Source organism: Syngnathus typhle, linkage group LG4 (genome assembly GCF_033458585.1).
Source record: "Syngnathus typhle isolate RoL2023-S1 ecotype Sweden linkage group LG4, RoL_Styp_1.0, whole genome shotgun sequence".
Taxonomy (NCBI): Eukaryota; Metazoa; Chordata; class Actinopteri; order Syngnathiformes; family Syngnathidae; genus Syngnathus; species Syngnathus typhle.
Window position 1 is genome coordinate 20,194,770 of NC_083741.1, and position 25,580 is coordinate 20,220,349.

At 45.9% G+C, this 25,580-nt stretch overlaps 3 protein-coding genes across 5 annotated transcripts; 1 reads left to right on the top strand and 2 right to left on the bottom strand.

Annotated features, from left to right (window-relative positions):
- Window positions 1-1,887: 1,887 nt before the first annotated feature.
- Window positions 1,888-6,792, bottom strand: gpib (glucose-6-phosphate isomerase b). Its single transcript, XM_061276084.1, has 18 exons — window positions 6,631-6,792; window positions 6,460-6,550; window positions 6,326-6,394; window positions 5,929-6,048; window positions 5,763-5,846; window positions 5,401-5,547; window positions 4,731-4,802; window positions 4,614-4,658; window positions 4,463-4,516; window positions 4,118-4,178; window positions 3,413-3,456; window positions 3,182-3,334; window positions 2,975-3,104; window positions 2,829-2,905; window positions 2,640-2,768; window positions 2,504-2,579; window positions 2,202-2,268; window positions 1,888-2,111 (listed from the first exon to the last, which is right to left on the bottom strand). The coding sequence occupies exons 1-18, from the start codon at window positions 6,747-6,749 to the stop codon at window positions 1,988-1,990; spliced, it is 1,662 nt and encodes a 553-aa protein (XP_061132068.1). The 5' UTR covers window positions 6,750-6,792; the 3' UTR covers window positions 1,888-1,987.
- A 661-nt stretch (window positions 6,793-7,453) lies between these two features.
- Window positions 7,454-24,080, top strand: LOC133152471 (granule associated Rac and RHOG effector protein 1-like). Of its 3 annotated transcripts, XM_061276083.1 has the most exons (15): window positions 7,583-7,601; window positions 10,060-10,189; window positions 13,948-15,156; window positions 16,824-17,036; window positions 17,189-17,329; window positions 17,398-17,493; window positions 17,565-17,726; window positions 17,791-17,949; window positions 18,957-19,054; window positions 19,577-19,702; window positions 19,851-20,851; window positions 20,941-21,106; window positions 21,209-21,346; window positions 21,509-21,584; window positions 21,933-24,080. In XM_061276083.1, the coding sequence occupies exons 3-15, from the start codon at window positions 14,653-14,655 to the stop codon at window positions 22,272-22,274; spliced, it is 3,222 nt and encodes a 1,073-aa protein (XP_061132067.1). In that variant the 5' UTR covers window positions 7,583-7,601; window positions 10,060-10,189; window positions 13,948-14,652; the 3' UTR covers window positions 22,275-24,080. The 3 variants fall into 3 exon arrangements, with proteins under 3 accessions (XP_061132065.1, XP_061132067.1, XP_061132066.1); XM_061276081.1 differs by lacking the exon at window positions 10,060-10,189 and having other exon boundaries at window positions 7,454-7,601; XM_061276082.1 differs by lacking the exons at window positions 7,583-7,601; window positions 10,060-10,189 and adding an exon at window positions 7,847-8,112.
- Window positions 24,077-25,238, bottom strand: ss18l2 (ss18, like 2). The gene is made up of 4 exons (XM_061276085.1): window positions 25,078-25,238; window positions 24,850-24,926; window positions 24,625-24,727; window positions 24,077-24,554 (listed from the first exon to the last, which is right to left on the bottom strand). Exons 1-4 carry the CDS (start codon window positions 25,144-25,146, stop codon window positions 24,504-24,506), a joined length of 300 nt encoding a protein of 99 aa, XP_061132069.1. The 5' UTR covers window positions 25,147-25,238; the 3' UTR covers window positions 24,077-24,503.
- Window positions 25,239-25,580: the final 342 nt, after the last annotated feature.

Genomic DNA, 25,580 nt, shown 5'->3' on the forward strand with positions numbered 1-25,580 from the left:
TCCACTCCTGGCATGGAGCCTTGGGCCAATTTGATGTTTACTTTTCGATGGTGACTCTCGGATGCTCGGAAAGGCTGCCAGTGAGTGACGTGGGAGCCGTAGTGTGGAATTCTGACGCAGAAGGGAGGGAGTGTCGGCGCTAACGTTGGGGTTGGGAAGGAGCACTCTTGGGACTTTGGTCTTTATATAGCTGTGGGAGTCGTGGGAAAAACCAAGCCGAGGTCCTTGTTTTTCCAGGCCTGCATGGGAGCTTTCACTCCAAAGGGAATTTTTTGATGACTTTCCCTGAGGTACCCCGAAAACACCTTGTCTTTCGGTGTGGTTTGAACTTGGGTGGGGGGGGACTGTCCGGGTGAGTTAGAGATGGGAGTGGGGGTCCAGGGGGGCGGGGGTGTTGTTGCTATGGAAACCAATGACAGCCCACAGCGCCTTCTGTTAAAAAAGAATTGGAATGTGCGGTCATGCATTGTTGAGCAAACATCTCAGGAACGCACACACACACGCACACACACACACAGAACTTTTTTCAAAGCTGCCCATCTGACTTCCTGGTGTGCACCTGCAGTGGATTCTTGGCACCATTTACAAAAGAATAAAAAAAAATGTACTCAGTAATAACTAATATACAAAACTTGAGAAACTAAAGCACAAAAGTAAAAAACAAGAAAAAATACAGTCGCAAAAATTTAACAAAAGTAAAAGGACATTTACAAAAATGCAGAGTTAAAAAAAAAAAGTGCAAAGAGACAAAAATCTATCCGCAAAAATGACAAATAAATGTGCAAAAGCTTCAACTTTAATTATGGAGAGCGTAGCAAGTGTTTCGTTGTTTCCGTGGCAGACATAAAAGGACAAGTTAGGATTCATGCTAAGTATTGTTGCCTGGCAACCGCCATGGGGGGAAAAACACTAGCCGAGTCTGCCACAGCTTCTTTTCTTCTTTTTTTCTTTTTGTTTGTCCTCACATTGGCTATTCTCTGCTGCCACGGGAGAAAAAAAATAGGCTATTTTATTGGGCACACCTGCATGATTAACAATGAGCTGCATCCAAATATCTCACTTTGCAAATATCAGATAAATCAATTGAACAAGACTGAATGTATTTGTGAATTCTTTCTAATAACTCAAATGCTAGCGTGCTAACAAAAAGTCTGCTAAGTAGTAAGCTGAGAATGGAAAACAATGCAAAAAATGATTTCTCGGATCTCCTGTATAAGATGAACATTTAAATAGGTCAAGGGATCTGAAAGGGTTAGCACATTTTGTGAAATGTATAAATCTGGAAGATTTGTTTTGGAAAATGTGAAATACTGAAAAATATTTTCTTATTCAGAATACCATAACATTTCTGCATTCGTTTCGTAATTTTTTTTTTAGAAACTGTGATGATTGGAAAAAAGTGTAAATTAAACAATTTAGATCTCAATGTTGTAAAACGAGCTGAGCAGTTTTAAGTTTGAAACATTTGAATGGCCAAAGTACAACTAATAACTAAAAATTCCCCAAAATTATCCATTAAATGGATTAAATGAAATTTAATCATCATAAAAAATAAATAATAATGAAAAAAATATATAAGAAAAAGATTTTAAAATTATAAGAAAATAAGAATAAAAATTTGAATATTAATCATTAAATGAAAATTTAAAACCCTGATAAAATGACTGACAAAACAAACTACTGGCTGCTTTACTGTGTTTTACTGCCATCTAGTGGTTATATTGATGTATTATTTTCGAAAAAATGTAGATAGCATGAAAGGCCTTTAACGCGTGACTTGATTTGCTTTGCTTCAAATTGATTGCTTTTAGTTTTAGTGTTGATTCATCATCAATAAGTTTGCGCTGATTTTGGAAAAAAAAAAGACGCAGCATACCGTGCCTCGTCCATGTGCCAATGGAAAAGAAACCCTTTTTTAATACATCGTACAATCATTGATAAATTGATATTATTAGTTATGATAAAAACGACGACGAGTGCAAGAATCTCAGGCGAAGTTCTTTTTGAGGAAGTTGATGAGTCCGTTAGTGGACCCGTCGTGGGAGTGCACCTCGGTGGCGTCTTGCAGCTCGGGCTCGATCTTCTTTGCCAGCTGCTTGCCCAGTTCCACGCTAGTAACACACATTAGTAATCAATAATATTAATAATCAAATCACATAGAATGAACTTTAAAAGAGTGGAATTTAAAAAAAGCCTCTGACCCCCACTGGTCGAAGCTGTTAATCTCCCACATCAAACCCTGGATGAAGATTTTATGCTCATACATGGCTGAAAAAAAAAAATCATTTTATTATTTAAATGTTTGTTAGTAATAATAGCTGCTACCGTAATTTTCGGACTATAAGTCGCGTTTTTTTTCATAGTTTGGGGGGGGGGCGACTTATACTCAGGAGCGCCTTTTTTTCACTTTTTTGGGCATTTTATGGCTGGTGCGATTTATACTCCGGTGCGACTTATAGTCCGAAAATTACGGTAGTAATAATTTCAACTCCTCGCCTCTCACCTATGAGAGCACCGAGCGTGTAAGGGGTCAATTTCTTGAAGATGATGGAGTTGGTGGGCCGGTTTCCTTGGAACACCTTGAAGCGCACAACAATAAGAATGATGCACGAGTTACGACATGTGTGGTTGTGACCCACTTTGTGTGGCAGAATCTTCTCCAGAGCCTCCCCAGAAAGGCCGCTGGCCTCCAACTCCCTGCGAGCCTCCTCGGTGGTCTTCCCTCTCATGAGAGCCTCCGTCTGGGCCAAGAAGTTGGCCACCAGGATCTACCGGTCCACAACATTATTTAATATTCTAACACCATGAGCTGATGTGGGCTGACTTGCCTTGTGGTGCAGGTTGTCCCTGACGGGGTGCTGCGACTGGGCCGGGATAAGGAAATCGGAAGGCACCATGCGCGTTCCTGAGGTACAAGCACAAATGATAATCCAAAATGGTCTTTGTGATTAAGCGATGTGTTAAGTTGGGGTACCTTGATGGATAAGCTGGTAGAAGGCGTGCTGCCCGTTGGTGCCTGGCTCACCCCACACGATGGGCCCGGTGTGATAATTTACACGAGTGCCATTTTTGGTGACGTACTTGCCGTTAGACTCCATGTCACCCTGGATCCAAATAAATTTATGTTACGGTCAACTAGTAGATTGAGCTTTTTTTTTTTTTAAGGAGTTGAGGTATTAACCTGCTGGAAGTAAGCGGCAAAGCGATGCATGTACTGGTCATAGGGCAGCATGCCGTGGGTTTCCGTGTGGAAGAAATTGATGTACCAGATGCCCAGTAGTGCCAGCAGCACCGGAGCATTTTTATCAAGGGGAGCTGTTTGGAAGTGCTTGTCCTGCAGAGATGAGTTTTAAATTTTGTAGATTGTTATTATTTTGTAGGGTGTGTAACATGGACGTCCCAGATGACGTACCATCCAGTGGGCGCCTGCCAGGAGCTTCTCAAAGTTGTCAAAGCCTGATGATAAGACAGAGTGTGTGTGCGTGTGGGGGCGGGGGGGTGGGGGTCAAAACAAGAGCAGGCATGTTGTCAATAAAAAAAAACACAATCTTAAATTCATAACAAATTATCAAATTATTATTTAACTGTGTAGTGATGAAATAGGTAGACTAAAATATGTTTATATAGTAGAATAATAAATCAAATGAAAATATATGGTTAATAACTGCCTCGTTGCTTGATATGAATACATATTTATTTTATATTAGAAGAATATATTCAAATACTTATTACTTTTAAAATATTTTTTTTCATTTAATTAAAAGTGGTATTATAATTGTTCATATTATTTATAGTACACTAAAATATTATATTATAAAATTTACAGTAGACTAAAATATGTTTATATAGTAGAATAATAAATCAAATAAAACTATATGGTTAATAACTGCCTCGTTGCTTGATATGAATACATATTTATCCTATATTAGAAGAATATATTCAAATATTTATTATCTTTAAAATATTTTTTTTTCATTTAATTACAAGTGGTCTTATAATTGTTCATATTATTTATCGTACAACTTTTCATATATTTATTTTTATATTTAACATTTTATTATATTTATAGGTTCCTTGCCCAGTGTAGGGCCGCAAAAAAAACTTTTAATGTACGTACCAATGTGCAAGGCAATGGCCATTCCAATCGCTGACCACAAGGAGAAACGCCCCCCAACCCACTAAAAGAAGAAAACTTTTGTTAAAAAATTCATTTCGAGCCAAATCAAAGGTTACAGCCAAAATATAAAAGCCATATTGTATCCACCGCACTTAAAATAGCAAGCTCTGTGACCTTTATCAGCCTGTGCAGTAACCTCCGCACGGGAGAAGGTCGCCACTAATAATAACCGAGGGGAGGCACCAACGAAGGGCCTCTGATAACCCGCCAGCTGCAAACTCAAGGGTCCAGTCCCGGTCAGAAAGTTCCACTTCAATATAGCTGCCAAACAAAAAGAGCACTCACATCCCAGAACTCAAACATGTTCTCGGTGTCGATGCCGAAGTCCTTCACTTTGGGCTGAAAGACAGAAAAGTGTCCGTTAGACAATTCGATATATTGGCTAGCTAGCTATCTTTATGCTAGCTAGCTATCTCTCCATCTATCTATGACTTACGCCATTGGTGGAAAGAGCAACAAAGTGTTTGGCCACAGCACTTTTCTACGGAGAAATGACAACATTGTCAATAGATGTTGAGAGACAAGGTTAACCTTCAAGCTCACACTCACGTACATCTTTGGCGTGCTCCAAGAACCACGCTTTGGCCGACTCAGCATTGGTGATGGTCTCCTGAGTTGTGAAGGTCTGACAAAAATCAGCGTTAAACGGAAAACACGTTAGACATGTGGACGCTAGCTACATAGCCTACCGGATTTTCCGGACTATAAGGCGCACCGGACTATAAGGCGCACCTTCAATGAATGGCCCGTTTTAAAACTTTGTCCTTATGTAAGGCGCACCGGACTATAAGGCGCACCATTAATGCATCATGTCAGATTTTTAATCCAAATCAAATCATTCTCCATTTTATCTTTTTTTATTTCAACTTCAGACGCCACAAATTACTTTATAATCACAAAATAATGATCCGTAGTCTTTTTTGATTCATGATTCATAGTCTTCAGCGGGCCACTTATGATTGATTTCATGACACAATGCTTCGGGCCAGTTTAAATTTAGAAATTCGGTCCATATATAAGGCGCACTGTCGGCTTTTGAGAAAATTTTATGTTTTTAAGTGCGCCTTATAGTCCGGAAAATACGGTACACATTTTGAATTCAGATTGCATCTGAGGTTTAGGCAAACAAGTTCGCTAAAATTGTCTTTGCCGTTCAGTAAAACTCACATTCATGGAGCCCAAATAAATTTCTTTGTAAACCCACCGTTGGTGCCCTCCACTACCTTGGAAGCGATGATGAAGAGCGTGGTCTCAGCGTTGAGCTGGGCTAGCGTCTTGGCGATGTGCGTCCCGTCGATGTTGGACACAAACCACACGGCCGGCCCGTCCTTGGAGTACGGCTTTAGGGCCTCCGTCACCATCAGGGGCCCCTACCGTTCGGCGAATCACGTTAAAAGAAGTAATGGTTTGATTTTCACACTTCTCCGCGTGTTCAAAATGATCCAGTGTTTCAATTCTTTTTGAACATTAGAGACGAGGAATTGTCTCGACTGAAACACTGAACAGTGAACTTTTCAAAAGCTCCAATTATATTCACTCGTGAAGGTGCATTTTAGGTTGTTTCAGGATTGAGAACAAAACTCACAAGATCGGATCCTCCTATCCCAACATTGACGACGTCAGTGATGCTTTTTCCCGTGTAGCCCTTCCACTGACCGCTACGAACCCTCTGCAAGAAAAAAAAAAAAAAAAAAAACGACACTGGATGTGACTTCCCCCCTTCACATATTGTTTGCTATGTATTTACTCACATGACAAAAGTTCTTCATCTTGTCCAGAACCTTATTAACCTCCGGCATCACATCTTTGCCGTCCACTATTATGGGGGTGTTGGAGCGGTTTCGCAGAGCCACATGGAGCACAGCGCGACCCTAAAATAAATTTTCTTTTTAGCTCCTTCCAGAGATGTTCACGAGGGTATGGGTCTGGGATGATCACAATTTTGAAAAAAAAAAAAGAAAAACCTCTTTGCTTTGAAATATCATTGTACCCTTTACAGATTTTAGACCAGTGCCTGGAGGAGCAAAGCAGCCCCAGAACAGACGAACGGTGTAAAAAGTAACTTGTGAGAAAATCCAGCTTGTCACATAGTGTCACCCTGGCAAGTTGTCAAGTCAGGATGAGAATGACAACATGAACATCAAGCACCTCAGTGAAGTTGATCTTGTCTCCGGTGAACATGGTCTCTCTGGCCGCTTCCATGCCTCTCGACTTGGCCTGCCAAAGAAACGATGCATCTAAGGGAATGCTGGGATTTTCCATACATGACGAATCCGACCTACCAGTTCGACCAGCATCTTCATCACTTCTTCGGTGATGAGGTTCTTGGAGTAGTCCAGCAGGATGTCTCCGTCGTCGGTCTGCAGCGTGAGGCTGCACAAACCAGAGTTTGAGAACAAATCACCTTCTCATTCATCCTTGTTTATTTGTCTTAGGTCAGGAAGGTCTCTTACCTGAATTTGTGGAACCTCTCTTTGTCACCGTCAAACATGTGCCTCATGTTGAGGTTCAAGGCGTGGGCCGTGTACCATTGCTGCAGCCGTTGGAAGACGGGGTCCTGCGTGAGTCCCATGTTGCTGAGTTCCGAGGTGGGCTGAGTGGGGCTGAGGGGGTGAGGGCAAAAGCTTTTTGAAGGGCCACTTAAGCTCCTCCTACTCTTACTATAATCAGGGCTGCTGCATGCATGTCACACCTCCTCCCCTCTGTGTGTCCTCCATGGTGCATATTTGGCACGGGTGGCTAAAATACAGTACTCATACTTTGTAGTTAGGGAGATTAAAAATATACTCAGGTTAAAAGAATACCCATTTTTAAACATTGGCACTGTGAAAAAATAGTCAATTTAAATTAAATAACTAACTTCAATTAACATACAGCTATTATCCACAGTATGCCTCATTAACGTTCTAAACAATTAATATTATTCTTATATATATAGAATCTGAAAGTCTTGGGGAGATCAGGTGCCAAATGATGCCTTGTTGGAGGAATATGTGGAATAGCACGCCCCCTATTGACCGTCTGGCGAAATAACATAAACCTGGTGCAATAGTCTTAATCAACAATAGAGGGCGACAAAGCCTCAGTCTTTATGACGACATTTGGTTTCATTCTTATATCAGCCTCGGTTTTGGTATATCACTAACGTGATTCTAATTAAATAGCTCACATTAATGGCTCGGAGTTCAGTGAAACAACAGACAGTACCAACCAAGCCTTTGTTTTGTTGTGAAACATTTACCGGAACTGTTTTTGTTCTTTTGATTTTCATGACAAACTTAACACGCTCCAGTCACGCGGACGGTAACTTCATCCGCTACATTATTGTGAAACGTTCACCGGAAGTGTTGGCTTTTATTACAACGGGCTTGACATGTCACACGGACAGGAGATTCGCTGTCAAAGAGGGTGGATGCCAGAGATGGTAAGCAATGCACCTTTTTCCCCTTACTATCTTAACCTTTGCCTTCCATTTTATCACAGTTGCACCTCTCTATATTGCATCGAGCCGATGTTTGTGGAGCTTCAATGTGTTTTTATCGGTCACGCCTCAGTAACGCTTTTCAGTCGTGTCGCAGAGAGGCTAGCGGGGCAAGCTAACGTTAGCCCCGCGGAGCTATGTCGCTAAAGCCACTGAGTACACATGAAACATCCGTGCGCCCATTATCGGACGCACACCCCCCTTTTACCGATCCCCGTACCTCACGACGATACGTCTCCGTGACAGGCTTCAGCGGAGTTCCAACGTGCTGTTATGCAGCTAAAGCGGCCAATTATGAACATATTTGTCTGTCTTCTGCGAGAAACCACCCCATTTTGGACTCGAGAGGGGAGGAGCAATTCCGCGTCGGTTATTTTTATTTTTCCACGCCATCAAATCTGCTTCGGTTGAGCACGTCGTCTTGACAACGCCATGCTGTGCTTGACTAATGAAGGTAAAAGCGTGTTATTAATCAAGTTTCGTCATATCGTAATCGGTTAGCGACTCGCGTGTCCGATAATGGACTCGTCTACGTTTACACGTACATATTAATCCAAGTTGGCGCACTCGTTTCGATGTTAGCTTCCTAACTCGCAGCGGTTAATTGCTATTAAGTCTTTGTCTTTACGACCCTTTGTGGAAGTTTTGTAACGAAACAAAGGGCGACTTGGTTGTTAGTATTTCGATATAGTTATTAATAGCTGCCATATAGTGCTCCCAACGCCCGGAGTTTCGATGAAACCGGCGAGTGTGTGTGTGTTGGGGGGGGTGTTCCTGCCAAATAGTGATCTAGCACGCTTCTAAGCTACAGCCAAATGGAAAATACACAATATTTTTTGTTTTCATTCCATTTTGTAGTGAGCCAAGATGTAGAATAATGTAAACCCTCGCCTGTGAGCTGTAAACACAACGCTTGGGCCACCTGAAGATGAAATATGCCATGAGAGCATGTGGAATGTGTTTCCTGTTTGGCTCTTGTGGAGACAGACCGAGAGAGAATGTGGAGATACGTATAGAAAGGCACTTAACATGTAGGGTGGAGTTGTTGGAATTATTTTGCACTAAATGTCAGATTGTTTTCTGACCAGTAGAGTGAAATTCATCTTGTTTTTCCCCATGAAAAACAACTTTATGAGAATGTTTCAACAAAAATTGCTCCTGCAAACAAAATGGCGTTTTGTTGTTTTTCTTTTGACATTGTGCTGCAGAAATTTGCTGAAGATGCCGAACGGCGTTAGGTTTTTAATTCCCACCTTTTGTCATCTTATTTTTGCTGGCTTTGCACAGGGTCCCCACTAAAATCTGTGTGGGGGGGTCACGCATTTGGCCCACTTGTTGAGAACTGCCGCAACTCCGTCACCGTGGAAATACGCGCTTTGCTCGGCAGAATTCCTGTCTCGCCTTCCGACCGACGGGCTGATTCAGCGCTGCGCTCGCAGTCCCGCCCGTCGCTCTCGGCGGTTGAACACGTGACCCCCGCGGAGACGCCCGCCTCATCCGTGTGCAGTCACAAGCTCATTGTTTGCGCCACGCTGTGTCATGGGTTGTGCACCTGAGTGATGTTTGCTTCCCAGGCAACCCTCCCCTCTTGTCTGCACATTATTCGTCCGCGGCAAGGCTGGGGGAAGGGGTCCGCTTCGCCCCGGGGCCACGATATTATTAGAGCCAAGGAATTCCAGCATTTGCAGCCCATGATCTCAGCTTTCACAGTCCAATTGAGGCTGGCGTTTTTGCGGATGTTTTGCCTTTCTGCTTTGTAGGCTGGATTAGCTACAAAGTATCGGGCATAAGAAAACAACCACTCGAAAGAACAATAAAGACGCTTTTTTTTTCTTTCTTTTTTTTTTTTCCAACAACAACAAAAGGAATAATTATGATTGATCTACTTCTTTATGAAAGCAGACTGATTTATTTGTGTTTAATCAAAATAAGACCTTTGCAAACATCTGCTTTTATTTTGGAAAACAATCACTTCTTGTGTGATATTGCTGAGCTCAGTTGTTTTGATATCACCGAATAAACCAAAAATAATTGGGCATAAAAAGTTTTTTTTCGATTGACTAACGGAATAAAGGATTCTAAAAATATTGAATTGTGACAGCCCGACTTAGAACAACCTTGACAATCTGTCGCCTGGTTCAACTCGGCGCTGATGTAAGGTGATCTTTATGAATGCAAACGGGAAACATCTTTTCTTCTCGCTTTTCCAGGCGGGGGTCAGAAATCAGGGCAGGCTGCCATTTGATATCTTGTCCGACGCAACTCGAGGCGCGCTTGGAAAAGCGCGACTCGGGCTGGAACATGTTTTTGTCTTACTTCATTTTTCCATGAGCCCAAGCAGGTATCAAGCGTTTGTGTTATTCCACGAAGGAATTCCTCTTTTCCCGCCTTTGCTCTTCAGCTTACTTTGGCGAAGCCGGAGGTTGCCGCTCGCACTCGACGCAACGCGCCGGCCGTGCACGCTCGCCGTACTCCAGTGCGCTTCTATTCTGGAGAGGCGAGCCGAGATAATGCTCGGTGCTGACAGGCAGGTGCGCTTTGTGCGAGGGCTTCCGCGGATCACGGCGGACGAGACTCATTTGTCGGCGCTCGCGTGACCTTTTAACGCGCCGGCGCTGCTGCTGTCCCACTTTTCACTACTTTAGAATCTGTATCAGTCCAGTTATTCGCAGGACTCAGGAACCAAGCCCCGCCCCCTTCTATAGGTGGTGACGCTGACCTACAGGCCCCCACGGGCTATTTTTATCGGAGCCATAAGCTACTTACAGTGGCTGCTCTGACATGACAGGTTAGCCTAATATTATCCAGCCCGGTCAGCGTCTCGACTGATCCCACCCGGCGGCGTCCAAACGTCACAGACCAACCTATAAACCCGACGCCAGTTATTCCGGAAGCAACCCGACACTGACCACAGACGCTCTATTGTCGCACGAGTTTAAATCGTAGCGAGGAGGCCTTTATTTATACTCTCGCGCGAGTCGTACAGCTGCGTGTTTTGTCTTTATTTTCGGAGCGCTGGAATGCGGAGACCCGCCACAATACGCTCCTTGTGTCGGCCGGGCGAGAGGAGCTCAGTTGCTCACGCCACTTGTCCCGGGTCCTTTGGACTGACTCAACTCGAATGTTGGATACAAACTAGGGTTAGGCTGCTTTTCCTGACCTTCTTTTTGAAGCTGAGTTGAGTGAGGAAATAACATTCCTGTGCTTCATTGGCAACAGATGTAAGGGAGAACACCCCCCCCCCCCCCCCCCCCCCCCGTTGAGCCCAACCTTTAGTAGTGTCTAAAACCAGTGCGGCATGCAGCTGTTTTTTTTTTTGGCCCACAGAAGCCAAAATAGTCTTCATGAGCGAGCTAATGCCCAGCCTTGCGACGGGAGCGTCGCTGCGGATGGTTAAGGAGCTGTCAGCATGTGTCACAGCTGCCACGTCCGCCGACCCCTTTAAAGTACCAGATTTTTCCAGACTCGGCTTTGGAGGGACGGACGGCCAAGTGGGATTGAATGAAAAGGGAAGGTAAAAGAGTCAAACCAATGTGAGGGTTTGAACAGCTCCATCACGGAAGTGAGTCAGGATGTGTCGGAATGCGTTTTAAAAAGTGCGGGCAAAATGTTTTTGGGGATCACCCGTCTTAGATGATGTTTACATTTGTAGTCATTTCAAATGGCAACGTTCTGGCTTTAGAAAGGTTTTTTGAAAAAATGTAGAAAAAAAACGGATGGGCTTTTTTTTTTCTCCAAAATTGAACGACCCAATGAACATCTTCTGACATCGGTGATGTCATTTTTTTATGCCAGGTGTTTGAATATGAGCGACAATGCCGTACTTTGGCGACAGGCAGGTCGCGCCAGGAAATTTAAGCCCCTTCCCATCGAAACGGAGCAGCTGACGTGAGCGAGGGGCTAGAGCTAACATTAGCCACCGAGACCCCCTGCTGTTTCGGTACGATCTCCAATACAGCGGGGGCCCGTTAGAGGATGGGCGCTAGGCTGCTACACTTAAGATAAGTGCTTGTCAAGTAGGACGGGTCAGTCGTGCTTCGGAACAGTAAATCGATCAAATGCAAAGCACGAGACTAGGATAGAAATGTCTTCAATGTGCTCATCAGATACTTCTCGATTCAGACCCATTCCAAGTCTCATTGGGCATCATGATGAAAGAGCAAATATTTGACAAAGTTCTCTGACGCACGTTTCATCAACTCACAGTCGAAGCTGTGTTGTCACAAAATGTCACCACCTCCCAACTGGCTCTCAGCAAGTTGGTGATTTCCCGGACTGGATATTCCCCAATTCCTCGTCTCGCCACCGATGCTTTGAGGACACGTCTTTAACAAGCTGAGCTTAAGCTCGGGCTCACGCTGCATAAAAAAAAAAAGTGTGTTGACTTGCAAACACAAGAAAAGCCACCTGGCAGCTTCCCTGTGGCGCTAATCTCTTTTGAGACTCCCAGGTCAGCCCAGTTTAGCCTCGTTAGCTCTCCTACGCGGGGTTAACGCGGTTAGCATGCGCCGGCCGACCTGCAAATGACCGTAATCAGAAATTGAAAACATCTAACAAACTGATAATGGAGAGTCATTTAGGTATTAGTATTTTTTTTTGTTTTTTTTCCCCAGTTTCAGGAAGCGCAATGAGCGTCACTTTTGTCCCTTTTGAGCTGAGGTCACCAGTTTCCCTCCGAGCTCTCTCTTTCCACTCACACGGCAACAAACGAGGGCTGTTTGGGAAAGGAAGCGGGGTCGGAAGGTCGGCGGAATGTTGTCGGGATGCAGTGTGTGTGTGTGTGTGTGTTAGAAAGCGGCGCGTTGACGGCAACGTGTTTATCCCGCTCTCGTCTGCGAGTTACAATCCATCCCAAAACACAGACGCTGATACCAGATAGCGACGTCTGTTCCACAGACTGATAGAGAAAACAGCGACGGAAACGTTTGACCCGGCAAATATGCGTGCCATAGGATTCCTGTGACATCACCAACAAGGCGGCGTATTATTTTCCCAGCGCGCCAAACAAATGTCCACAAAGGCATTCTTGGATGTATTTGGTGTGTAGGAAACCCACAAAGACAGCTTTTGTTCAAACCAGGCCATTCACAAAGACACACCCTCCAAATTGATGTCAATAGAAACGGAAGCTTTTCTGTCCCAATACTTTTGTCCATGTTGTTGGATGTCAGTTCATATTGTTTCTTCGCTTTTTTTTGGGATTGTTTTAATACCCCTCAAAAAAATAAGGACATGATGTCATCTGTTCCTCTGAAATTGTCACGACAGTTAAGTCCACACCAGCGAACAAGCGAATACATTCAGTCCAGCGGCAAGACCCGGTCGCATCTGTCCGTTGAATGACACGATTGTGACCGGGACAATTTGTCATCTGTATCGTAAAACAATGGCCTCGTCTCTGGCACGAGGGCATCGACACGCGGTTACGGTTTTGAAAAGCACAACCACAAGTCACAGCAGTTTCCGAGCAGCGAAACAACGGCGTGACTACAGTTAGCCATTAGCGATGAGCTGTTACTGAGCTTTCTGTGCATCTTAACGAGCCAAGTTGACACTTGGCTAATGTTAGCTTAACTTGTAAGCTGTGCTTATGGAGTATTGAAGTCCACGGTGGCCATTTTGTAGCTTACCCTGTTAGCTTAACTTGTTAGCTGTGCTTATGGAGTATTGAAGTCCATGGTGGCCATTTTGTCGCTTACCCTGTTAGCTTAACTTGTTAGCTATGCTTATGGAGTATTGAAGTCCACGGTGGCCATTTTGTAGCTTACCCTGTTAGCTTAACTTGTTAGGTGTGCTTATGGCGTATTGAAGTCCACGGTGGCCATTTTGTAGCTTACCCTGTTGCTGTACGGCTAATGTTAGCTAAACTTGTTTACTGTGCAGTATTGAAGTCCACGGTGTCCATTTTGCTGGAGCACTTTAGCTTACCCTGCTGCTGTACGTTAGCTACGGCTCGTTAATGTTCCATCTTTTCCGCCATCTTGCTTAGGCACATTGTAACCTTTAAAAGTAGATAGGGAATCGATTGGCGTATCAGTTATTTTATCGATTTTAAAAAGGAAAACTTTTATTTTGCAGCCCTTTCTTCAAAATTCAAATTTGACAGTGCAGCAAGTACACAAACAAATCGATGAAGTCCTTTATGTCATAAAATGTTTTCCAAAGTAAATGTTTTTTTTTTTTTCGTATTCAACTCCAAGTAGCATAAATTCAACTCATCCTTCCTCTGCGGACGCGTTGCTAACCTTGTCTGTTTTTTTTTTTTTTTTTCTTCCCCTTCCTCCCTTAGGAAATGACCTAGAGGCCTTACAGATACATTTGTGCTCTTGTCGCCGTAATCTGCATCCGCGGGCAAGTCCCACCTACCTCAGCCTGCACACGGACGGGAAAAGCAGGAAGCCCGTCGGGTGGGGCTGCTGGACACACGGAGCCAAGTAGCGCTTTTGGAGAGGAGCACCTTGAGACGGACCGGATCCGCCTCATTCTCACAGTCCGGAATCTGTTTGTTGTTGTTTTTTTGTTTTTTTTAAACATTTTGTAACCTCCATGCTGTTGACCAGTGTTAATTTTTTGCTTTCAATCTAATATTTTTTTTTTCTACTTTCATCAGTGAAGGATTTCTATTTGTACAAAAGCTCCGGAACGTATGAAGAATTCTTTTTCCCCCTCTTCTGAAGGAAGGCTAAGGCACTTTACACCTCGGCTCTCGGATCCGTTTTTGAATCTCGGAGACATGCGTGTTGATATGCAGCTGGCCTGCATGTGAGCACGTCACTTTCGATTCCCGGCCCTCGCCGCTCCTGCCTTCGGATTCCCTCAAGGCGCACTGAGATGAGCCTCCGGCAGGCAGCATCCCTCAGTGGTCTTTTTACGTGACCTGGACTGTCGCGGTTCGAGTCTTTTCCTCGTGCGGTCGACAGGATTCTTTTTTTTTTTTCCAAGGGTCGGGGAAAGTTAAGCAGGAACAGGATCTTCAGGTGCCGGTGCACCACCTATGTATTGTTGCAGTGTGCAACAAAGTAAAATGGACTACAAGCGTCGCTTTTTGCTCGGCGGGTCCAAGCAGAAAGTCCAACAGCACCAGCAGTACCAGATGCCTGAGTTGAGCCGGACCCTTAGCGCCTCATTGGCCTCCTCTTGCTCGGCCTCCTCTTCGCCGATGGGGCTCCCCGGCGGCGGCGGCGGCTGCCACCCGCCCCCCACCTCCCCCACCACGGCGGTGGCCGACATCCAGCAGGGCATCTCCAAGTACTTGGACGCCCTCAACGTGTTCTGCCGGGCCAGCGCCTTCCTCACCGACCTATTCAGCAGCGTGTTCAGGAACTCTCACTACTCCAAAGCGGCTATGCAACTGAAGGACGTGCAGGAACACGTCATGGAGGCGGCCAGCCGGCTGACGGCGGCCATCAAGCCGGAGATCGCCAAGATGCTGATGGAGCTGAGCGCCGGGGCCGCCAACTTCAAAGATCAGAACGACTTCAACCTGCAAGATGTCGAGGTACCATTTGGAATTGTTGCTTTGGATCTCACGGAACAAAGGTTTTGTCCTGTTACCGAGAACCAGGACGAGCAGAAGCGTATTTGGTCACCGCCGTTCCTTTTCACCCCCTTCGAGCCTTGGCGCGAATATGCTGGGATGGGATGTCTGGCTGCTCTCTTGCCCAATAGCTGACTTGATGAATCACTGTTTCCCAGCTCAGGTTCCCCACCCTGTCCTGAGAACCCGAGCCCGGCCGGCGCGTGAGAAAAACAAACAAACCGTGTGCCGTTCTGCATGATCTTCACGCTCGTCGCTGAACTTTCTTACTTCCTGTTTCCACACGGGAGCCGCCGAAAAATAGGATCAAGATGAATCTGATTGACAAAGTCGTATTTTGGTCCGCGGGAATTGCGGTCGGGTAGCTTTTGGAGATTGCCGCACCTCTCCGGCGGGATCCGGCTTTGCCCAAAAACAGGAAACCCTTTCGCACCGCTGTCGGCTCCCCAAATATGCCCTCGTGAATATTAGAGGAAGCGCGAGTCTGAACGTTTTGACCGCACGCCGCGACCGCGGAGGGACGCGGGAACGCAAACCTGCGATGGGGTCTTCGATGCTGCACACTGATCTAATTAGTGTGTTTTGATCGTCAAAGGGACATGCTGGCTTTGAAAAGTGAATCGTAAAAAGAAAACGTGAGATTCGAAACGGCGAGGTAGCCCTTAGAAGACAGAACGCGGTCTCCGAGGAAAAGCAGCGCTAATCTAATAGCTGCTAATAGAGGAAGTCTTTTTACAAAATGTATTTGGGGCTGAGGGGGAGTTTTTTTTTTTTTTTTTTTTTTTTTTTTTTTTTCTGCCTGTCTGAGAGGATAAGAATGCAGTCTGGCAGCAGTTTGTTCTATTAGCTCCTCAAAAAAGGAAAAAATGAGGGGGGGGCGAATACAATAGTGAGTTGAGGGAGTTGTGGTATGTGCGGCTTTACTCCATTCTTCCCCCCCCCCCCCCTGACTGCACTCACGCCGTTTTTCTTTCCTTTACATCCCTGCCAAATTTCTGATCAGCAAGTAAAGCACTTTTTCCCACCCAAATCTGAACGGATTCAACTATTGGTGGAGTTTGTGCGGTATTTAAAAGCGGCCATTTTAAGCCGATGTCCAATTTAGGGAACTGCACCTCCCAAATGATGGAAAGGAAGTTTCTTTAAAAAAAAAAAAAAGAAAGAGCTATTGGGGAAAGAACTAAGTAGCCATCTGGTTCGGATTTCAAGGTCTCGGCCCGTTTAAGGAGCTCTCCATCCTCCGGCTTGCATCGTGGCGGCGACAGCGCAGGTGTTCTCTGACAAATAGAAGGATACATGTTGATGGCTTCATGAGTCACCTTATTTGGGCTAAAGTTTTTTTTTTCTTTTCTTCTCTCATATTTCTCCTGACTTTGGGTTCCCGCACAGCCAATCACATGTGTTCTCCATTATCTGGAACTGAGGCTGTGTAACATTACTTGTCGAGCTGTTGTTCAAATGATGACGTATGCTTGTTCTGGTTGGAGGGGATCAGTCCAAATTTTGTTGGCAGGTCATGCGTCTTCTGCTCCGATCCGCTTTCTTCTCATGGCTTTCATCGTGAACGTTTTTGCCGCCTCATAACACAGACGTGAACACGTGCGAAAACTTTTCTTCTTCCCTTCCAGGTTCTGGGTCGGTGCTTCTTGACGGTGATGCAGGTCCACTTCCAGTTCCTTTCACAGACCCTGCAGAAGGTCCAACCCGTGGCCCAGTCCTGTCTGGCAGAAGCTCTGGCTCAGGCCCAGGAGCGCTCGACCAGCGCGCGGGCCCAAAGCGCCGAGCTCGGCCCGCTCACAGAGCTGGAGGAAGCTTCCCGCTCGTGGAAATGCGCAGCTGAGGTATACCAACATGAAGATGAAGGATTGAACGGACGGTCTGATCCGTTCCCAGATTCTGGGAATATAAAACAAAATTGCAAAATCACGTCAACATTGCAAAACCTTTGGACCGCCGCGGGAGAAATTTCTGAAGAATGTTGCTGCACCCTCAGGCCATGTCAAGGCTGCGGGAGAGAGGTCGCGACGGCTGCCTGGCAGGCCTCCAGGTCCAGCAGCTCTTCTGCGTGCACAACACCAACATCCCCGAGCACCAGCTGAAGGAGCTCAACATGAAGATAGACAGCGCTCTACAGGTGAACCTTGGATTTCACCATTGCTGCTTCGGCAGTTGGCCTGACTTGAGTGTCCCTCTCGTCCGCAGGCGTACAAGGCAGCGCTGGAGAGCCTGGGCCACGGAGAGTACGCGCTGAAGGCCGGTTTCCATCTCAACCCCAAATGCGTGGAGGCGGCTCTGCAGGTAAGCTGGCAAATCATTTTTTGAATGGTTGCCGAGACGCCCGACATTTTTTTTGCTTCTTCTCTCCACAGGGCTGCTGCGGAGAAGCCGAGGCCCAGCAGGCGGGCCGGATGCACACCACCTCCCAGCCCATCCAGTGCGAGTTACCCACCATCCCCGTGCAGATCGGCTCGCATTTCCTCAAGGGCGTGTCCTTCAACGAGTCGGCGGCGGAGAACCTGAAACTGAAAATGGTGCGTCCGCTTTTTCGACCGTTGCCTCCAAGAGGACGCTGAACGCGTGCGGTGTCTTCCTCAGCAAACCGTGCTGCAGCTCATTAAGGAGGCGCTGGGCCAAAACGGGCTGACCTCCAGGGACGACTGCCCTGTCACCGAAGTGCTCAACCAAGTGTGTCCGTCCAGCTGGAGGGGAGCCTGCAAGACGGCCGTCCAGCTGCTGTTTGCTCAGGCCGGTCTGGTGAGTACCTCGCTTCAACGTGTCCTTGTTTGAATCTTAAGTCACACGATGCCTAGCCAAGCAAAAGTGGGATGCTAATTTGATTGGTTGCTAGCTCTTGATGCTAATACACACAGGTTGGGCAAAACTCTCGGCATTTGGAGCGGATTAATTATTGGCTCAAATATTGCCTGTAGCAAGGAATACAATCCATTTTTCCATTCTTTTAAATGAAATTCCAATCCCGAGTTCTATATTTTGAAAAAGTGGAGCTCACCCAGGTTGCTCTGATGGCATCTGAGTGGTGTAAGCCAATACTGGTGAGACACAAAAGGGGGGGGGGGGAACATTCCGGCTACATCTGGATGGATAGACTTGCCTGGGATGGGCCCCTACACTACCCCCTCCTCCTCCTCCTCCTCCTCCTCCTCCCCTCCCAGAGAGGGTGCAATCTTTACAGAGTAACACCAGCGTGTTTACGCTTTCATCCGTGTTTATTTCCTCTGTGCGGTCTGGAGCGTTTCCAATCGCGGCTCATCGTAAAACAATTCGAGCGATGACGGATGAGGGCCTTCGCTTCTTATCAACCCCGCAAAAAACAAAAAAAAACAAAAAAAACACGCGACTACAATAATACACCCGCGCGCTACTCGCCGTCACTGCAATCGTACACCGGCGCCATTTTTATTCTCGTGTGCGAGCTTTTTAATCGCCACGGATAAACCTGCTCCCCTTCAACAACAATGGAGCGACTTCCTGCGGTGCAGCAAATAGACACACACGTCCCCCCCCTCCCTCTTTTTTGGCCCAGCTTGCAAAATTCTCAAGGAGCAAAGGCCTTTCAAAGAACTTGTTTGTTGTCACGGGGCGCCAAAAGCCCCCTCCTTGTCTTTCTTTGTGGGGATATTAATGACCGAAAGTGGGTGAAGGTCGTTGCGTTCTATTGAATTGATTCAAATGGAACACGCATCGACATGATACCGTTAACTGTACGTGTCAAAAGTAACGTGGGCGCGTTTTCCTCCCAGGTGGTGGTCGACACGGCTCAGATCGAGAACAAGGAGTCGTACGCGCCTCACATCAGCCTCGAAGGAGCCAAGCTGGTGGTCCAGGTTCCTTCCACGTGGTGAGGCCACACTTTCTCCACTGGCACGTTCACTGTCGTCGACGACTTTAGACGATCTGTTTTAAACGGGCAATGAAAATACAACTTACACCGAGACGGACGAATGTCAACAAAAGGGCTTGATGTTTGATTGATGTGAGCCGCACGTTTCCATTTAATTATTATTATTATTATTTTTTTTTAACAGGGGAGTACGATTTGAACTAGAGGTGTTTGTTTTCCAGGCTTGGACAGTCGTAATGATTAGAGCCGGTAAAAACAAACACAAAACCAGTCTGAGCTCCCCACGTGGAAGCTCTTTCCATCTTCGTTTTGAATATCGGCTCTGCATCTGGCGCCTCGGGGGGCCCGGCACCACAGAGCAGGATTTGCCAGTTTGGGAGTCAACTTGAGTGACTCCAGCGTTTGACGCTTCTGAGCAAACGCCTTCAAAGATATGGTTCATGTGCAAAGCAGCTGAAAGAGTGAAACAGTATGAAAGAAGGAAAAAGTTTTTTTTTTTTTTGTGTGTGTGTAATGCAGGTGTCTGAAGGAGGACCCGGCAACCATGTCCTTGCTCCAGCGTAGCCTCGATCCGGAGAAGACGCTCGGCCTGGTGGACGTGCTCTACACAGCCGTGTTTGACATCAATAGATGGAAGGAAAGGAAGTGAGTCATGTTCTTCACATCTCCTCCAAGGTTGAAATGTTCTCAGAAAACCTACCGTCTCTTTTTCTGTTCTTGAGATGTTCTAATATTGTAATATCGTTCGACCAACGTCCTAAGTTGACCGCGCTTGTCTCGCTCCCGTCCAAAGAGAGCAAGCTTTGCCGACCATCCAGATTCAGCTGCAGCGGGAGAGCCCGGACTTTGGCGGCCACGCGGATTTACCGCCGGGCCCTAACTCCAAGGCCTCCAGCGGCCTCCCCAAAACCATCTCCAAGCTGACTTCCAAGTTCACCAAGAAGGTGTCGTCCGGCTCCAACAGCGGCGGCAGCTACTCCTTCCCCAACACGCCGTCCCGCGGCATGCTGACGGGCTCCGAGGACAAGGCCAAGAGCTTGGGCCGCAACGAAGGCCGCCTGCACAGCTTGCTGCAGGCCGGGGCTCTGTCCGCCGGCCCCGAAGCGGGCCCCCAAAACCCGTTGGCCAACGGTTTGGCGTGCGACGAGCAAGGCATGAACCTCCCCACCGACCAGGAGATGCAGGACGTCATCGACTTTCTCTCAGGGTTCAACATGGGCAAGTCCCAGCAGGCCTCCCCGCTCGTCAAGAGGAGGAACTCGGTGGCGTCCGCCAACCCCACCGAGCTCAAACCCCCCGCCGGACCTTCGCCGACCTCCCCGGTTATTTCTCACGGCACGCAGACCTTGGCTCAGGCCCAGCCTCCGCCACCACCGCCGCCGTCATCACAACAGCAGCCAGCGGCCCCGCCTCCGCCCCAGCAGGCCTCCTCCCAGACCCTGCAGTACTACCAGCACCTCCTGCAGCCCATCAGCCAGCAGCAGCCGCCTCCTCAACTTCCTCCCCCTCAGCAAAGGGCGTCCAGCAAATGGTTGGGCACGTCCAGCCAGCAACCCCCGCCCGGAGGCTTGTCCCCCCTGGGCCCCATCGGCCAGTGGGGCGGCTCCCCGGGGTTGCCGGACCTGAGCTCGGACCTGTACAGCCTGGGCCTGGTGAGCACGTACATGGACAGCGTCATGTCCGAGGTGCTGGGCCAGAAGCCCCAGGGGCCCCGCAACAACACGTGGCCCAACAGAGAGCAGAGTGACGGCGTCTTCGGGGTCCTGGGAGACACGCTGCCTTTTGACCCCGCAGGTAACACCCGCCACCTTCGTCTGATTGACAGCATGCTCAACCATTTTCATGGGTCCGGAATTCAATCGTCTCCTTTCTCTTTCCGCCAGTGGGCTCAGACCCCGAGTTTGCCCGCTACGTGGCCGGCGTGAGCCAGGCCATGCAGCAGAAGCGTCAGGTGCAGCACCCGCGTCGCCTCAGCAACCCTCGCAGCAACTGGCCCATGCCCGACGACCAGCACAGGACGTGGACACACCCCGAGTACTACAGCGAGGGGTACGGTGTTTTTTTTTTTTTATCCATCTGTTTCTGAGGTATTAAAAAGACAAACGTTAAAGGAGTCCGTAAAAGAGCCGTCGGTGTCGTTTGCTTTTTCAGCGAGGCAGTCAACAGCAGCTGGTCAGCCAATCAGGGCGACTCCGCCAGCTCCAGCGACGAGACTTCTTCCGCCAACGGAGACAGCCTCTTCTCCATGTTCTCTGGACCCGACTTGGTGGCGGCGGTCAAGCAAAGAAGGTATATGCAGCAAAAACGGTGACGCTTGAGTCTCCGATATCCAGGAGAAGTACATCTTAGCCCGAAAATGGCCGTCACCAACTAAGATTTTGAATGTCACATGACAAAGTATTAACCATAATACAATCCTAACAAAAAAGTGAAACTAAAATGCGTGTGCAGGAAACATAGCTACGGTGAGCCGGAAGCCTGTACGCTGCCCTCGCCGCCCCTCCATCATATTGCTGATGACAACCAGGTAAGAATCGCTCACGCCACAAGGGGGCGTCAGACATGACTATTTGTTGTTTTCTTAGGGGGAAATATTTATTTTTTTTACTTGGTATTATCGTAAGATTACAACTTAAAAATACTTTTAATAATGACCTTATAATCATGATATAATAAAAATATAATAGTTAAAGTAAGTCACAACTTGTGACTTATTTTTTTCTCATCATTCTCAATATTGCAATTTTATTTTGTCCTTCATATTACCAATTTATTTTTAAAATGTCACCATTTATTGTAAATTTGAAAAAATACATTACAACCTTTTCCGAATGTAATTTTACGATCTTTCTTTTTTGGGGGGCATCTTCCTCAGGACAGCAAAACAAAAACGTGGCCTCCCAAAGCGCCGTGGCAGCACTCGGCCCACGGCGGCGGTGGCGGCGGCGGTGTGACCAATCCCAGCTCTTCCTTGTACCACCAGATGAATCTGGCTCCGCCCTCGTCGTCGCAGTGGAGCGACTCCCTGCAGATGCTGCAGTCGCCCGTGTGGGCGGCCGGCGGCGGCGACTGCTCGCCTTCGGCCGCCGCCATCTCCTCGCCGTTCCCCTTCGGCCAGCAGCAGCAGCAGCAGCAGCAGCAACTGAAAGGCATCAAGGCCTTCAAGTCGTTCCCCTTGAAACACGAGCACAGGTCCTCCTTCCTGCACCAATACTGAGCCGGCCACTACACACGCTACACGCTAACAGTAAACACACTGGCTCGATCTACTCCACCTTTCCGACGTACTTCCACACACGCTACTTTTGTACAGGCGTTATCAGGGCCACGCCGAGGGGAAATAATGCAGCTGACCACCATGACGGCTCGGTAACTCGTAAGAGAATGAAAATTAAACTTCATGAGCAAAAAAAAAGTCGCAAAAATTTAAGTCAGAACTGTACGAGAAAAAAAGACTTTTGCTCGTTTACAGCCTCGTTCTCGTCACATGACCGCTCATCTCCCGAGACTTTACGACTTTTGTGTAATTGAGCATCTTTAGGTTTTGCTCGCTACATGACAAATAATTCTCGCAGCATGACATATTTGTCTTGTGTGACGATGACTTTTTTTTTGTTTGTTTGCAACTTATTTTGCCTGTAACTTAACATTTTTCTCAAATGACGACTTTTTACTCGCTACTGTCCAATTTATTGTAATCCACTCCCCCTTCAGTTTAAAACTTTATTATTATTTTTTTGCTCATTACAACTTTTTTCTCATACATTTACACTTTACCATAACGTAACGACTTGCTTTTGCACATAACAGTGACTTTTTTTTGGCTCGTACCTTAACAGTTTCCCTAATGATTTTTTTTCTTTTTCATGCCATGTTGCAAACCTTTTGATTGATTGATTTTTCCATTTCCGCGTGGCCCTGATACTCCAACGTATATATCACACAGAGACCTATTTTTACATTTTCCTTCCTCTGCCCTAACTACTTAAGTTACTCACTACTATTATTATTAATATTATTACTACGAAGCGGTCATTTCTCTGCCTTACGAAGAGTGCGGCCGATGCCCGCCCTTTCAGGCAAGAGCTGGAGTACCGCTTGAGAAAGAAAAAAAAAAGTGTGTACAGCGAGCTGTAACTGCCAAATGTACAGCTAGCGTGTACGTGAAATTTCATTTTTCCTTATATTTTTAAAGAGGCTCTGAGCAGGCTCAGCACGGTTAACACACATATACTACTTTTTTTAAAAAATTTTTTTATAATGGTTTATTTTTTTTCCCTCATCCACAACACACAAATATGATACGAAATGTGCCATTTTGCCAACGAAAGCACTTGTTCCCGACCAAAGCAGGAGACGGAACGGTGGTGCATTCGCTTGGCCCCCGCAAAATTGGACGCCACGACTCCTTGTTACATTTTCGCAACAGTATTAATAAATGTAGTGAACGGCTATTTTCCACTTTCCCATTTATGTGAAAAAAAAAGGAAGCACACATAAGTTCATCTTTACCAAATATGCTTAACAAAAGATTTATTTGGTTTTTACGGCAAAAGCCCCGAATGTTATCTTTTTGTTCGTGATGTTTGCAGATGCCAATGTTGCCTGTATTTATAAAAAGACACCAGATAAAAACTAACACTTCAAAATGTTTACAGTTTTGCTGTACATACATATAAAATATATCTTTTTATAGTTAAATGTGCTTTGCACAATCAACATAGAGGTTCTGCTTTTTTTGTTTGTTTTTGGGCTCTGTTCACTTCCTTAGAAGCCTTTTTTTCTTTCCTTTCTACTTTTCCTAAGACAGACTTGTAACTGTTGGCTTATCATTACTACCCCCCCCCCCCCCCCCCGCTGTGTCAAACGGTTAAACTATAATGGCGGCAAGGGTAAACCAAAATAATATGAATTCATCTAAAGGGGGCGGGGCTGCTTGGCTTACGTGTTCTTTTTAGCTGGCAACTAAAAACTACCAGTGATGCAAAGAGAAAAAAAAACATTAAAAAAACTAGCAAGTTCATTTGTTTGTTTTCTGTTTTATTCTTGAATGTTAGTGACATCATACCTGGAAAATATTAACTACATACTTATGAAAATGTTGAAAATGATGCCTTTAAAAATTTCCTCAACCATACTGATTTATAAAATGTTTTTTTTTCTCCTGTAAACATGACAAGATAATTACTTGTCTCATTTTATTCTGTTAAAATAACATTTGAGCCCCTGTAATCTTAACACTAATATTACAAATTGAGTTCCATTCAAATAGAAACATTTTTCTTCACATAATCATGACTTTATTCGGGTAAAGTGACATTCTTGTACCATTTCAACTAAATCATTTCAGTGTGACCCCGATGCTCCTTCAAATGATGTGCAAAATAAATCTAATGAGGCAGAAGGATGTGGCATGACATAAATAATAATACATCTAGGGTCAGTATCAACTTTCTTCATTGGCGCTCGGCTGCATGACGGTGGAGCTTTGGTCGGACTGCAACAGAAAAACAAGAGCAGGTAAGCAAAGCAGGTAAAGAAATTAAATGTTTCCAAACTTGCCGTACAGTTGGCCAAGACGAGGAGGAGGAGGAAGGCACGTTGTCTGGTGGGCTGGCGTCAGCCAGGGTTGCCAGGTACACGATGTTACGGTGCAGGAATTGCTGGTACCTGCCATCAAAATTACCTTTAAACTGGCAACAAGGTATTTTGAAGCTGACGTCATAAGCAAGGTTTGGAAAATGGCGGTCCTTTTAAAAACGACCTGATTTCAGCAATCCAAAGATTCTTACTTGACACACTCCACGGCTCGTCCCTTGTGCATGTACTCGACAATGCATCGTATAAACTGGTCGTTTTCGTCCAGCAGCTGGAAAAGAAGAAGACGAAAAAGGTAAAATATAAAGTGTTTTATTGGTAACAACAGTTAGCTATGACGCGGCTAACGTTAGCATAACGGGTAATTGAGTTGCGATAAATCTAACACGTTGAAGTTTTTGTAGCCTAATGTCACAATTTACCCTCTGTATGGTTTCCTGGTTGATTTTGGCGGTACCGCGAAGTCTCTGGGGCACAAAAACGATCGACATTTTACGCTTTCATCGAGGAACTTCTACTTCGTCTGAGATTGTCGTCTTCTTCGTTTCCTACTCTTCGTCGTTTCTTTTAGTGGCGAGTACTAAACTTCCATTTTGCAAAACTCACAGCGCCATCGGTCGTACCGGCGGTGGTACCGATGGTATTAAATCGTTCAGAAAAATAAAATTGTTCATAACATTACGGATGTTTTATTGTCCAATAATTTTGTCGTATTTTATTACAATAGAGACGGTCGAGATCATAAATAGACCTCTTTATACACACTGGATGTTAATCCAGTGAATTGACCCTTGGTTAGTCTCAACCAAATTCTCAATAAATATTGTGAAATATTTTCAAGTAACCCTGGCCTTACCAGCGATCTTTGTCATTCCTTTAAATTTTCATTTAAATATTTAAAATTTATGTTAAAACCTCTCATACC

Bases quoted from the DNA above. Each gene is read 5' to 3' on its own strand.
- gpib (XM_061276084.1), bottom strand. From the start codon at position 6,749: ATGGGACTCACGCAGGACCCCGTCTTCCAACGGCTGCAGCAATGGTAC. The intron at 4,517-4,613 runs GTAAGTCATAGA...TCTGTCTTTCAG, and splicing joins TTGCTCTTTCCACCAATGGC to CCCAAAGTGAAGGACTTCGG. The intron at 2,580-2,639 runs GTGGGTCACAAC...GTGCGCTTCAAG, and splicing joins AGAAGATTCTGCCACACAAA to GTGTTCCAAGGAAACCGGCC.
- LOC133152471 (XM_061276081.1), top strand. From the start codon at position 14,653: ATGTATTGTTGCAGTGTGCAACAAAGTAAAATGGACTACAAGCGTCGC. The intron at 19,055-19,576 runs GTGAGGCCACAC...TGTGTAATGCAG, and splicing joins GTCCAGGTTCCTTCCACGTG to GTGTCTGAAGGAGGACCCGG. The intron at 21,585-21,932 runs GTAAGAATCGCT...CATCTTCCTCAG, and splicing joins ATATTGCTGATGACAACCAG to GACAGCAAAACAAAAACGTG.
- ss18l2 (XM_061276085.1), bottom strand. From the start codon at position 25,146: ATGTCGATCGTTTTTGTGCCCCAGAGACTTCGCGGTACCGCCAAAATC. The intron at 24,927-25,077 runs GTAAATTGTGAC...CTTCTTTTCCAG, and splicing joins ACCAGGAAACCATACAGAGG to CTGCTGGACGAAAACGACCA. The intron at 24,555-24,624 runs GTACGGCAAGTT...TTTCTGTTGCAG, and splicing joins CCTCCTCGTCTTGGCCAACT to TCCGACCAAAGCTCCACCGT.